Below are 12,567 nucleotides of genomic sequence, written 5' to 3' on the forward strand. Positions count from 1 at the left end.
ATTGGATCACTTTCTTACAAGGGTAAATTCCAAATGGAGAATCAAAATGTTAATTTAAATCCATGAAAGTATTAGAAGGAAACATGGATGAATTATTATCTAACCTGGAGCATAAAAAGTGGCTGAATTCCATTAGTCATCAGTAAAGTGTAAGATAAATTTTACGATGAGTAGACTAGTTAAAATTTAAATGACTGATAGGACTTCCCTGGCGGTCCAGCAGTTAGGACTCTGAGCTTCCACTTCAGGGGGTGAGGGTTCGATCCCTGGTCAGGGAACTAAGATCCCACATGCTGCAAGGTGCAGCCAAAAAGTAAAAAGAACAAAACAATAAATGACTGATAATAATTGGTGATGGGAATTATGTAGAGTAACTGGAATTCTCATACAGTACTGGTAGGACTATATATTGGTACCACCACTTTGGTAAACCCTTTGGCAATTTCTTTTAAAGTTATGTATATGCCTACCCTATGACTCATACATGTTACTTTTAATTACCTACCAAAGAGAAATGAGTGTGTCTGTCCATCAAAACTCTTATATGAAAATGTTCATAGCAGCTTTATTCACAATAGCCCAAAGCTGGAAACAACTCAATGTCCATCAATAAGAGAATTGATCTAATAAATTGTAGTGTATGTATACAATGGGGAAAAAAAGAATAAACTTTTGATATAAGTGAAACATGCATGAATCTTAACAATATTATGGTGAGTGATAGAAACCAGACTCAAGATAGTACTTTCTGTATAATTTATTTTATAATAAGTTCAAGAACAGGCTGGGACTTCCCTGGTGGCACAGTGGTTAAGAATCCGCCTGCCAATGCAGGGGACATGGGTTCTAACCCTGGTCCAGGAAGATCCCACATGCCGTGGGGCAACTAAGCTCGTGTGCCACAACTACTGAGCCTGCGCTCTAGAGTCTGTGAGCCACAACTACTGAAGCCGTGCTCCTGTCACAGAGGCAGGTGGCTAGAGCCCATGCTCTGCAACAAGAGAAGCCACCGCAATGAGAAGCCCACGCACCGCACCAAAGAGTAGCCCCCGCTCGCTGCAACTAGAGAAAAGCCCACGCGCAGCAATGAAGACCCAACGCAGCCAAAAAGAAAGAACAGGTAAAATAAAATTAGTTCTATGGTGATAGAAGTTAGAATAATACTTTTGGGAGTGGATTGTTACCTGAAGAAACTTACTAAGGTGATAAAAATATTCTATGTTTTAAATGAGATGGTGGTTATATAGGTTTATACATTTTTCAAATCACATCAAACTGTATATTTAAAATATGTGCATTTTATTATATATGAATTATACTTCAACTAAGATTATTATTCAACTCATAATGAATAACAGATCTTGTTAACAATAATCAATAGGGCTAAAATCTGTTAGATGAAAGATTGAAGGGAAACTTTAGATGGTATAGATAAGTCTGAGAACAAGCAAATTTATGTGATCAATCCTGACATCATTAAAACTAGGAAAACATGTGCTTTCAGATATTTCCAAGGGTTGGGCCAGATTACCCTTTCTAAACTTCCAGGCCTATTTCATACTTGATATAATAAAGTATTGATTTTGAATTTTGAAGTAAGATTAGCTATTCAGTTTTACAAGAATCCCATCAAAAAAATTTTTTTTTAGTTAATATATTTGAATAGTGGAGGGTCCCATAATAAGAAATGTCCTTTTCATAATCTCTTTGAGAAAAACACATGGTATGTTGGCACTGGAGTGAAAGTTCTATGTCTGGTAGGGAGTAGAGGTTACCATTCCCAGTACACTCAACAAAATAGGTAAAAAACCAGAAAAGTCACGCTAAACAGATGGACAAGAAAAATTCCATCAACTTTACTGGCTGTTCAATTAAACACAATAAAGTTTAATTGGCCAGCTAAAGGCAATAGAGATGAATAAAACAAGGCACATGTTCTAGCTGTGATTTATAACATACTAGGGCAAATTAGACAAACAGAGAAATGATTCATTTTTGTGAAAGAGTGTCCAAAAAAAAAAAGTACCCATAAAGTGACTTGGGTATTCAGAAGAGGGAGAATTTGTATAGTCATTGTGTTCATTGCCGGGGAGGTCAGAGTAGAGGTGGGTGGCAAAAGAGGAAAGGAATTGAGAAGACTAGAAGAGGAATAGGAAGAAATGAGAGTTGTAATATATCTTGAATGTACATCTTGACAGGCCTAGAAGTGGCTATGTGTGAACTGTGAATGTCACAGAGGCAGGAAATTCTTTATTTGCTGTTTCTTACATTGTATATGGAGACACCATGTAAATGCTAAGAAAATCATGTCTGAGTGTCATGATTCCCCCTGTCCACGGGGGAAAATAACTTTTTGCCAATAGAGGAAAATCTTGAGTGTCCACCATCTGTTTTGTTGCTATTTCTGCTTAATTATAGCCATAATAAGAATTTCTAGTCCACCTCCACTCTCTAAGATAATCACAAGGATCTAGAATGGTCTTGTTTTAAAGTTTTCTACTGGGCCTCTTGGGGGAGGCCTCCTGAAGTACAGAAATGCCAGACCCTGTAATGGGAGAAATCTGTTGTTCAGAATCATTATCCTCCGACTGAGGTAGGAACCAAGCTTGAGGCACCAGGAAGGATAACACTGAATTACAGAGAGAGCTGGGGTCCTTCCAGGACAGACAGGGCAGAAAAGCAAGGGCAGGCAGACTGTGAAGGCAGAGAAACATCAATAACATTTTAAAGGGACAACTTTGGAGAAAAAATATTTTAGATTTTTGAAGTTACAATAATTGTAGTTGCAGCATGTATGAACATAAGTTCATCGTTGAGATCGTATGTCAATTCTCTGCAGAATCTCTGACACACCATATATGATAACTGGAGGATGTTATCTGTAATAAGAAGAAATCATAGAAAGTAAGCCAGTGATCTAAGTTCTTTAAAGACAAGTCAAACCTGGCACTAGTCCTGTCAGTAAAAATTTATTTAGGCATCCGAGGTAGGTTTGGGGTTGGCTTCCCATCTTGTACTTCCCAAGGGGACTCAGGCAGGGAGATGAAGAAATCACAGGTCCCCTGCAGGGGTTATTTGCCTAAGTTCCCTGGAAACCCTCAACTCTTTGTACAGATGCTTCTTCCTCGTGTCTCATTTCCCCAGGTCCTCTTCTGTCTGCATGCACAGGGACCCATGCCCAGGGGTATACGGCACTTTGGTTCCTCTCTTGAGTTGGCCTTAGTCTGAGATAGGAAATTGGTGGAGTACTCGCCTAAGAATTTTCTGGGAATCTCACAGCACCTCCTCTAACTTACCCTGGAAGGTCTTTAAGATCATGCATGTCTCATGCTTCTCAGCAGCACAGACACCGAAGCCCCTTCTACAGCGATCTGTCTGTGTGCGAAGGGGCATGTTATGCATCTCAGGGGTGTCATTGCTGGAGAGCACAGAGCTGGTGTGAGGCCAGGGGAGGCAGGGACTTAGAAGAAGCTAGACCTATCCAGGCCTGGGGTGCGGGGTGTGGTGCGCGGGTAGGTGAAGAGCTGGTGGCTGGGATCCGGGAGTAAGCAGCTGGATCTCTCACCAACTCCACATCCTGGAGAAATGCCTCTGTGAGAGTTAAAGGTTTCTGGTCCCGACTTCAGCCCTTTTAACGTGGTGACTTTGAGCAAAGATTTAGCCTCTGGCTAAATGGCTTTCCGGCTTAAAAATGGTTCTGTTAATGCTGGCCTGGCTTACCTGGCAGCACTGTAGGTAGGAGTGTGATAATGAGGCTGAGAGCTTTAAACTTTTACCTGTGCTAGCATTACTACGATGGGATTTCTGAGATTGGCGGCTTACATATTGTTAGGTGATATACTCTGTTTTTAACTTGGAACTGAATCTATGTGAAGGCCTCATGAATTATATCATAGTCAGTGCCATTTTTTGTGGTACTGTGGAGTGAACTGGTCAAAATACAGGTTTAATTAAAACAAAAAACACCTCTCCTGGGTGCACCTAAGTGAGAAAGTAACATTTATTGAGCATCTCATATGGGCCATGTTCTCTTACTTTGTATCTGATTTAATCCTCACAAAAGCCTTGTAAGTAGGGATTTCCCCATTTCTCTAGTGAGCAACCAGAGATACAGAGAATTTAAGACAGTGACTGAAACATTTTTTAATCTGTCTGATTCCAGTGCATCCAGTATTTTCTTTCCTGCAATCACTTGTTGTAATATAAAAATCCCTGATAAGGGCATCAAAAACCCTTGATAGCACTAAAACCAGCTACAAAATTATTCATTGTAGGCTCAGCAGATGGGATACAGATTTATAAATGGAAAGGATGTCCTGAGGAAAATCTCACTAGGAGTTTTGATTATGGGGAATGGTAGGGACAGAGTGGGGAGCACTATGATGGGGCAGCCACAGCGGCTTGAGCCCTTGGCGGGGAATGGCAGAATGTTGAAAAGGGCAGACAAGTTGGCATGGAGGCCCAGGGAGCATTCTGAAGGCTGGCTTCCCCTCCCGTATAAACGTGGTCAAGACTCAGCCCCGCCTGGACGCCAGCTACACATATGGAGTTCCATGGGGCTTCCTAGATCCTGTCTCTGGAGCCCACTCAAGTCTGTGACTCACCCGCAATGCAGCAGAAGACGGTTGAGAGCAACAAGAAGTGTTTGTCCATCCTGACAGAGAAGTCTGTTATACAGGAAGAAAAGAAGCCAGGGTCTGCAAGCACAAGTCTTTAGGCCACAAGAAGAAACCTTCCTCTTCATCATAGGGCAGGGATTATTCATGCCTAAGGGGAACCAATCACACAAGGTTTCCTCTGGGAGCTCAAGTTCATGCTCTCTCCACCCCATAGCAGAGAATGATAATTAATAAATGTTGGAGCTTACATGAAGTTAACTTTGTTTTTTATATACTGTTCATCATAGTAATTATTATTAATGCAGTTATGATATTATCATTCTTTTTTTTCTTTTGTTTTTCTTCTTTGATATTATCATTCTTATCCCAGTTTCACAGAGGAGGAAACAGGCTTGGTGAGATCCAGCATCTTACCCAAGATCACATATCTAGTGACTTATAGCACCAGTACTCAGAGCAAGACTTTCTAGTTCCAGAAGCCATCTTGATTGAATGCCTCTTGGAGATTTATTCATACATTCAACTAATATTTATTGAGAGCTTTTATGGACCAGGCACAGTTTCATGTGTAAGAGCAGAGCAACGAATAAGTCAAAAAAAAGCTCACCTAGCTCCACACTTCATGGATGAGAAAACGAAGAGTGAAAGAGATGCAAAGGTGTATAATCTATGACCAAGCTGGGCCTTCCACCTAGAATTTCTGATTCTCAGCCCAGAACTCTTTCACTTTACTAGAAATCTGTTCTCCAAGGCCAGGGACTCTTTACTTTGTAGGGCTGTGAAATCATCTCTAGAATTATCACATGGCTTGATCTTTAGGAAATTTATATTGTGAATCTGGCCAGTTTTGCCCATGCTTTAGGTATCTGTCTCTACAAAAGTTAACTCAGGTAAGGTTCACCATGGGTAAACCACTGGAATATTATGACCAGTTCTGGCACTGTCAGTCTCTGAAACCCATCAGTGAGCTTATGGTACTTTGTCTAGAGGCAATAGGAATCTTCTCTCATGAATTCATTTTAACGACATGTTCTTTAGTTGTAGGAACAATATGTTCATCAAAATATCTCAAGTATGACATTTTTAGATATCAGATAAAGATCGGGTGAAATAAAGTCTTAGCTCAAATGCCACAAAATTTATAGTGTTCCTTTTCTATGACCAGAGTGTGGAGCCCATCTCTGCCTAAGAAGAGAGGCCTTAAACATGAGGGAATTTGTTCCTTTGAAAAGAATTGATTCTAGAATGGCAATCAAGATTGTGAAGTCTTTGAATCTCATTTTCTATTCTTCCATCTTTCAGGAGAAGATGTTGGAAACTAGATAGCATTTTTCAGGACTTTCCAAAGGCTTATCAAGAAGCATACTTCTGAGCCTTTATTTGTCACCTGTTTTCTCTTCTCTTTCTTTAAAGCGAGTGAGTCTAGAATCATAGCAAAGGAAGAAAAAATTCTAGGTTAAACCACAGAGGGTTTGCCCAGTTTCTATTCTTCTTCCTTCAAGGTGCCCCTTGGCAGATATTTTCTGGAAGGCCCATTGAGTTCTGAATCTCTTTTCTACGGGATTATTTTCAGTTAGGATTGTAGAATTTTGCAACTCCACCCAAGCAAGAGGTTCTCTGATCTACTTCTCATCCTACCACAGTATCTCATCCATCAGATTTTCTCTTGTAAACAATGTCTCGTGGCATGTGTGAACCTTCTAAAGTAGAATGTGTATTTGTGGATGTGAATCTGGAACTCAAAGTAGAGGTCTGAGGTAGAGATATAAAACTGAGCATCATCAGCTCATGGATGACCTCACGCTTGAGCTATGAGAATGGGACCCAGTTCTCACCCAGTCTCAGTGAATCAGAGCTCAGCTAGTTCCCAGCTGCTAACCCACCCAAAGCAAATGAAACAGTTTGTTCTAAAGCTGACTATGTCTTCAAAGTTCATTCTAGAAGACAATGTAATTAATCTTTCCATCTTTTCCAATACCCAAAGCCAAATGTAAGCCTTGCTGCAACTTAACACCTGACAGGATGCTCCCAACATCATCCTCACAGCCAGGCTCTTGGCCCTTGGATGCCAAAACCACAGTTACAGCCTCCACCTCATTGCCTCTCGCACAGGTGCCCTTTCCTGCGTGTGGCTCCTTTTGACTTCAGTTTCTGACACCTACCCTAGCAAAAGGGCCCAGGCTTCTCCTGAAATTTTAAGCACTGCGCAGGGAGTTAGTGCTTGATAGTTTCCAGGACCTTAACAAATATGAGCTTTCTCTCTTCACAGACTTTAAAATACTACTAATACCAATCCTATGATGAAAATGATTCTGAACGTCAGTAACTCACCCAGAGTCACAACGTTGGCAAGCAGCAGAGCCAGGATCTGAACCCATGTGTGTACCAAGCTTAAGTTCGGGATAAAGGGAGATGTCCTTTCTAGAATTCAGTATTGGTACAGAGGAGTGGGTACTTTAATGTCTTTTCCAGCCCTGGGAAAAATGACTCTTTTCATTGATGTCTTGCAATTGCACAATAGTGAGCAAGAGATCCCATTTTATGTGCTTGGGACAAAGTAATCTCAGCAACAAGTGCAGTGCACTGTCCCCTTGAGCCCCTCTCTTTACCCATATGCCATCACCTCCAACAAGGTGCATCTCTCTGAGTTTCTTGCTCACCCATGTCTCTAGAACCACATGACCAGCTGTCATCCCAGTGTGTCAGGTTGCCTGACATCTCTGTATTTTGACATTTGCTGTTCCTTTGGGCGCCTGTCCCTATTCACTTCTTCTAACTAACACATCACTAGCCTTCAAAGTCCGGCTCAACTATCCCTTCTTCAGGGAAGCCTTCCCTGGTCAGGCAGTCAACTTTGAATGTCTCTCATTTAGGCCCCCATAGCTAACTGTGCTTGATGTACTTGTGGTCTCCTTAACTAGACTCAAGTCTTTGTGAGGCCACAGATTAGTGGCCTGGTTCACTTGGTGACGTCTCTTTTTGTGATGTTGGCATTTGGTATGTGTGTAGAAAATATTTGCTTTAAAAAATCCATGAATTAGTTAATAACACCTGAAGGCAAACTAGGCACATCTCACCTTTCTGCTGAAACGTCCCTTTCCTACACCACAGAAGGGACACTCAGTGTTTCCCCCACATTCAGACTATACCTGGAATCCTGAACTTAATTCCTGGTGCTTCGGTCTAAGTGAGACAAAGACAAATCTGATATTATTCTGAGATTAGTGAAGAGAGCTAAAAGGAACTAAAGTGTCCAAATCCTGTCTTGAAATATCTGAAAGGTTAAAATGTGGGGAAAAAATTTGACTTACAGAGCACAAAGCTTAGCTATACAATAATGAATAAAGAATGTATATATATATATATATATATGTGTGTGTGTATATGTGTCTGTGTGTGTGTGTGTATATATATATATATATATATATATTCATCATTGAGGAGAATTTTTAAATAGATGCCTTAGGGGCATTGAGACTCCAGTTGGTGGTTTGGTTGGTTCTGGGAACATTGAGGTACTGTTCGTCACTGAAATTTTATGATTTAGCTGAAGAGCCCAAGGGCAGAACACTGGGGGAGATCAACCAGTACCTTCCACAGGCAACTGCACAGGACCAAAGTCCCAGGATGTTTGTTCTCTTTCTGCTGTGCATAGTCTTTCTGGTCTGCATGAGTAAGGGTAAGTCCTGGAGACAGAGGAAGGGTTGGTTGTTGATTAAGAGATGGGAAGATGCGGGGGGAGGAGAAATTTCCAGAATTGGCTCTTGGGGCTTTGGCCGATGCATGTGTGATTATGTCAGGGAAACTTCTTCTTTCCACAGGTGAATTTCTTGAACATCTGATAGGTATGACCACAGCTAGTCTAAAGTCCTTGGTAAAAAGGTTATTGATGACATTTTTGTAGTAAACCTTCCCCTCCATCTTTTAAGAAAGCTGTTATCCATTCCTACTATAGAATCCTAGGAGTTTGATCTTCTCCCAGACCAATTTAGTCCATTTCGTGGAGTAAGGAAGCTAAAGTCCCCATCTTTGCTTCCTCTTCCCCATTACTGGACAAAATCATTAGGCTAGATAAGGGGTTCATTACTTGGGGACCATAGATAAATTTTACAGGAACTCCAACCTTTTGAGATTATATACAATATTTGATTTATGTCTGTATAAGTTAGCTTTCACAAGATTATCAAAGGGATCAGGGTCCCTAGAAAAGTTTGGAACCACTAGTCAATAGTAAGTTCCTGTTGGGAAGCCCCCAGGCCTGGAGAACCTTCTCCATACTGCATCCTTTAAGCACCTCTTTCTGTGTCTGGCAGAGCCTTCGACGATGTGTTATAAATGTAAAAAATATCATCTTGGGATATGCTATGAAGGCATGAGGTCCTGCACCCTGAAGTACCACCAGACCTGTGCTGTTGAAAACATTTACTTACTTACCAGAAAAGGTAGTGTTGGGTATAAAGTGACTGAGAAACAACCACCTTTTCCCCTTAGAGACAGTTACCTGCTTTTGTCCATGGAATACATGGGTGAGTAGGATGGGTGAGGATGGGGTGGTCCTGCAGAGGGTAGGGCAAAGATGGACTTTTCCTTAAGACAGCATTGAGGAAAGGAAAGGTGAGTGTTCCTTATAAGTTAGGAAATAAAATCCACTCTCTGGGTCAGTAATTGATAGACTCTGTCTTTTAGCTCATTTGGGTCTAGAGAAAGATCAGTGAGTCTCTGAAAAGAGGTTATTCCTAGGAATATGGTAGGAGAAAACAGAGTCATTACAGTTATATTCCCTTTCTTTCACCTCCTCAGGGCGGAGTATGTATTTTTATTCAAAACTGTCATGTATGACCAACTGTGAGGACATCAACTTCTTAAGTTTTGAAAAGAGGACAGAGCTCATCTGTTGCAAACATAAAAACAATTGCAACCTCCCTGAGGGAGTCTAGTTCTGCATGTCTCCTGGATTTTTGATTATTCTTCAACTCACCATCCCCCTTATCTTTTCCCCCAAACCTGTATTTTGCTCTCCACTTCTAACCAATGGTAGAGAGTGAGAAAGCCAGCTGGTAGTGAAGAGTAGCCATCATAAGGAGGCTACTAGGAGATAACTGATTCTCATTAATGATGGAGCACTAGACGGAAGTTTTGCAAATCCCCGCGCACAGCGTTTTGGTTTTCTTACGATGGTGCTGCCATGAATAATGTTGGGTTTTAAATTGGTTATTTATTATCTCCTATATGGAAATGCAAAGACTTGGGTCAAAATAATCCCAAGCTCGTCCTGGGAATTCTGTGATCATACTTTATCCTTGTCCATACCCACTCCTCTGGGCTGGGATTCTCTCTTGATTAGCTCTGACACCTGGCACTCTCCTTTTGCCCATGGGTTTTGGAGATAAAAGAAGACTAACTCCAGTTTCCCAATTTTCTGGCAACGTGAGCCACATCTTTCTCTGGTAGAGCTCTTAGGAGGAATCTCAGTCCAGGAAAAAACTGGACAGGTAAAGGGATGAGGCATCAAGGAAAATTTTAGGGGCATTTCAGTTTGTGGAAACTAAGATATGAGAAACAGTTTGGTGTGGGTGGAGTTATCATGGCCCTTCCTGGACAGGTAGCCAGGTAGCACATGGTTGAACTAGGTTATTGAATTGGAAATGGAAACCTTGTGCCAGAATGGCTGGTCAGTCTCCTCTCATAAGAATGTGAAAAAAATGTTGATAAGAAAGCAAGTTAAGATAATAGTATGTATAGAGATGCCATGTGGTAGTGTTCCAGTTACAGGGTGTCCTATGTATGATGCAGTTATGAGTAAACAGAAGGGATGATATAGCAGAAGCTAGTAGGGGTGGGAAGAGATGCAGGTGACACGGAATGGAACAAATAGACAGAGAGAAACTGTGTAGCGTTGGTGGTGAAACAACCCACCTGTGGCCAAGGTGGTGAAGCTTCCCTGGGTATAGAATAACCCTGACATTTCTCTTCTTGTGAATGAAGCTTACTACAGTTCTTGGTCCTGGATTTCCACGATCATTTTTCTCCCTTACTATGCCACATGAAATTCTTACAGTAAAACAATTACCCCTCTACTTGAAGAGTTTCGTGTACTCTCTGCCTTTGTCTGCGCCTGAAAATATAATCCTTCCTGAGGAATTCTCATCTGGGATTTTAGCTGGGATGAAGAAAGACATGTAGATAACTTTTTCAAAATAGGCAGGCAGGTTGGAAAAGCCAATGTAACATGGATATTTTGAGTTAGGGAAGCAACATATATTTTTAAAAATTTTATTGAAGTATAGTCGATTTACAATGTTGTTTTAATTTCTGCTGTACAGCAAAGTGATTCAGTTATACATATATATGTTCTTTTTCATATTCTTTTCCATTATGGTTTATCACAGGATATTGAATATAGTTCCCTGTGCTATACAGTAAGACCTTGTTGTTTATCCATCCTATATATAATAGTTTGCATCTGCTAATCCCAAACTCCCAACCCATCTCTTCCCCACCCCACTCCCCCTTGGCAACCACAAGTCTGTTTTCTGTATCTGTGAGTCTGTTTCTGTTTCATAGATATGTTCATTTGTGTCATATTTTAGATTCCACATACAAGTGATATCATATGTTATTTGTCTTTCTTTTTCTGACTTCTCTTAGTATGATAATCTCTAGGTGCATCCATGTTCCTGAAAATGGCATTATTTCATTTTTTTAATGGCTGAGTAATATTCCATTGTGTATAGTACCACATCTTCTTTATCCATCATCTGTCGATGGACATTTAGGGGAAACAACATATTTTTATTTCTGGCTGTATGTGGGCTCTCTCACCCATTGAATCATGGGGTTGGGAAACATCATTTAGAAAAAAAATAGAGAGAGAGATCATTGTTTTTCACTGGGTTTCAAAATAGACTTTAAAAATATTTGTGAATCATTGTTTAGACAAAACTTGGCTATGTTGAACAAGAAGTTTCTAATTATAAAATCTTTCCTTGATCTTTCAAGAACAAGCATTGGCATTCTCAGCAATAGAGCATTGAATATTACATTATGTAGTGGATGATTTTGATTTGATTTTGGTGCCCTGCCCAAATCCTTTTTGCTAATCAGTGCATCTGCGACCCAGCTGCATTGAGTGTTGGCTTATGACAATTCACAGCTATTTACTTCTCTGGAGATTTGCCCTCTGCCAGATGGGAGCTGCCTCGCCTGGATGCTGAACTCCCAACTAGAGCAAAGACCTCAGCCAACAAATGGCCGACTCCTTCCATCAAGCTGCATGTGCAGCTTGTGCCAGAGGCAGGCAGGTTGGAAAAAGCCTGCAGTGCAATTTTTGTGCCAGAGCTTTTCCATGGGCTCTGACTAAAGCCAGTCTCCAGTTGAGACCATGTTACTGTTAACATTTCCCCTGACCTCCCTGCTTTCTTTACTCCCCCTCTAAATTTTAAGCTGAGAAGACCAAGTGTTTTCTGCCATCATAGGGCATGGAGCTCTAAAATAAGATGAGGAAATTCCCCAGCAGTCCAGTGGTTAGGATGCTGAGCTTTCACTGCCGAGTGCACAGGTTCGATCCCTGGTCGGGGAACTAAGATCCCACAAGCCGCGTGGTGTGGGCAAAAATTTCAAAAAAATTTTTTTTAATTAAAAAATTTTTTTTAAATATAAAATAAAACAAGATGAGGTTGGGTTAGAAAATGCAGTTACATTTTGGTGCCTCTGAGTGACAGTGCACGTAGTGTGTGAATTAGCTCCTCACGAATGGGGAGAATCTTTTTTATTAGGCTTCCTTACAGCCTAGATAAAATTGCTGTAATCTTGGAGAGAATTTTCTCTTGGTTTACCCCATCTTGGGATATTCTTCCTGTTTCCATTTTCCAACTTGAACAAATGAACAGAATAAGACCTAGGTGAAAATTTCTTTACCCCCATGATAGCACACCAAGTATCAATCCTG

The 12,567-nt window shown here is 40.8% G+C and overlaps 2 protein-coding genes across 2 annotated transcripts; one reads left to right on the top strand and one right to left on the bottom strand.

Annotated features, from left to right (window-relative positions):
* Positions 1-2,713: 2,713 nt before the first annotated feature.
* Positions 2,714-3,416, bottom strand: LOC309825630 (prostate and testis expressed protein 3-like; the record flags this gene model as incomplete). The annotated part of the gene is given in 4 exon segments (XM_082659277.1): positions 2,714-2,808; positions 2,811-2,879; positions 3,297-3,389; positions 3,392-3,416. Coding segments are annotated over 4 exon segments (282 nt in total).
* A 2,105-nt stretch (positions 3,417-5,521) lies between these two features.
* On the top strand, positions 5,522-9,556 carry PATE2 (prostate and testis expressed 2; the record flags this gene model as incomplete). The annotated part of the gene is made up of 4 exons (XM_082659279.1): positions 5,522-5,582; positions 8,167-8,322; positions 8,933-9,061; positions 9,420-9,556. 4 exons carry the CDS (start codon positions 5,522-5,524, stop codon positions 9,554-9,556), a joined length of 483 nt encoding a protein of 160 aa, XP_082515405.1.
* Positions 9,557-12,567: the final 3,011 nt, after the last annotated feature.

This window comes from Grampus griseus (genome assembly GCF_964374135.1).
Source record: "Grampus griseus genome assembly, chromosome: 8".
Taxonomy (NCBI): Eukaryota; Metazoa; Chordata; class Mammalia; order Artiodactyla; family Delphinidae; genus Grampus; species Grampus griseus.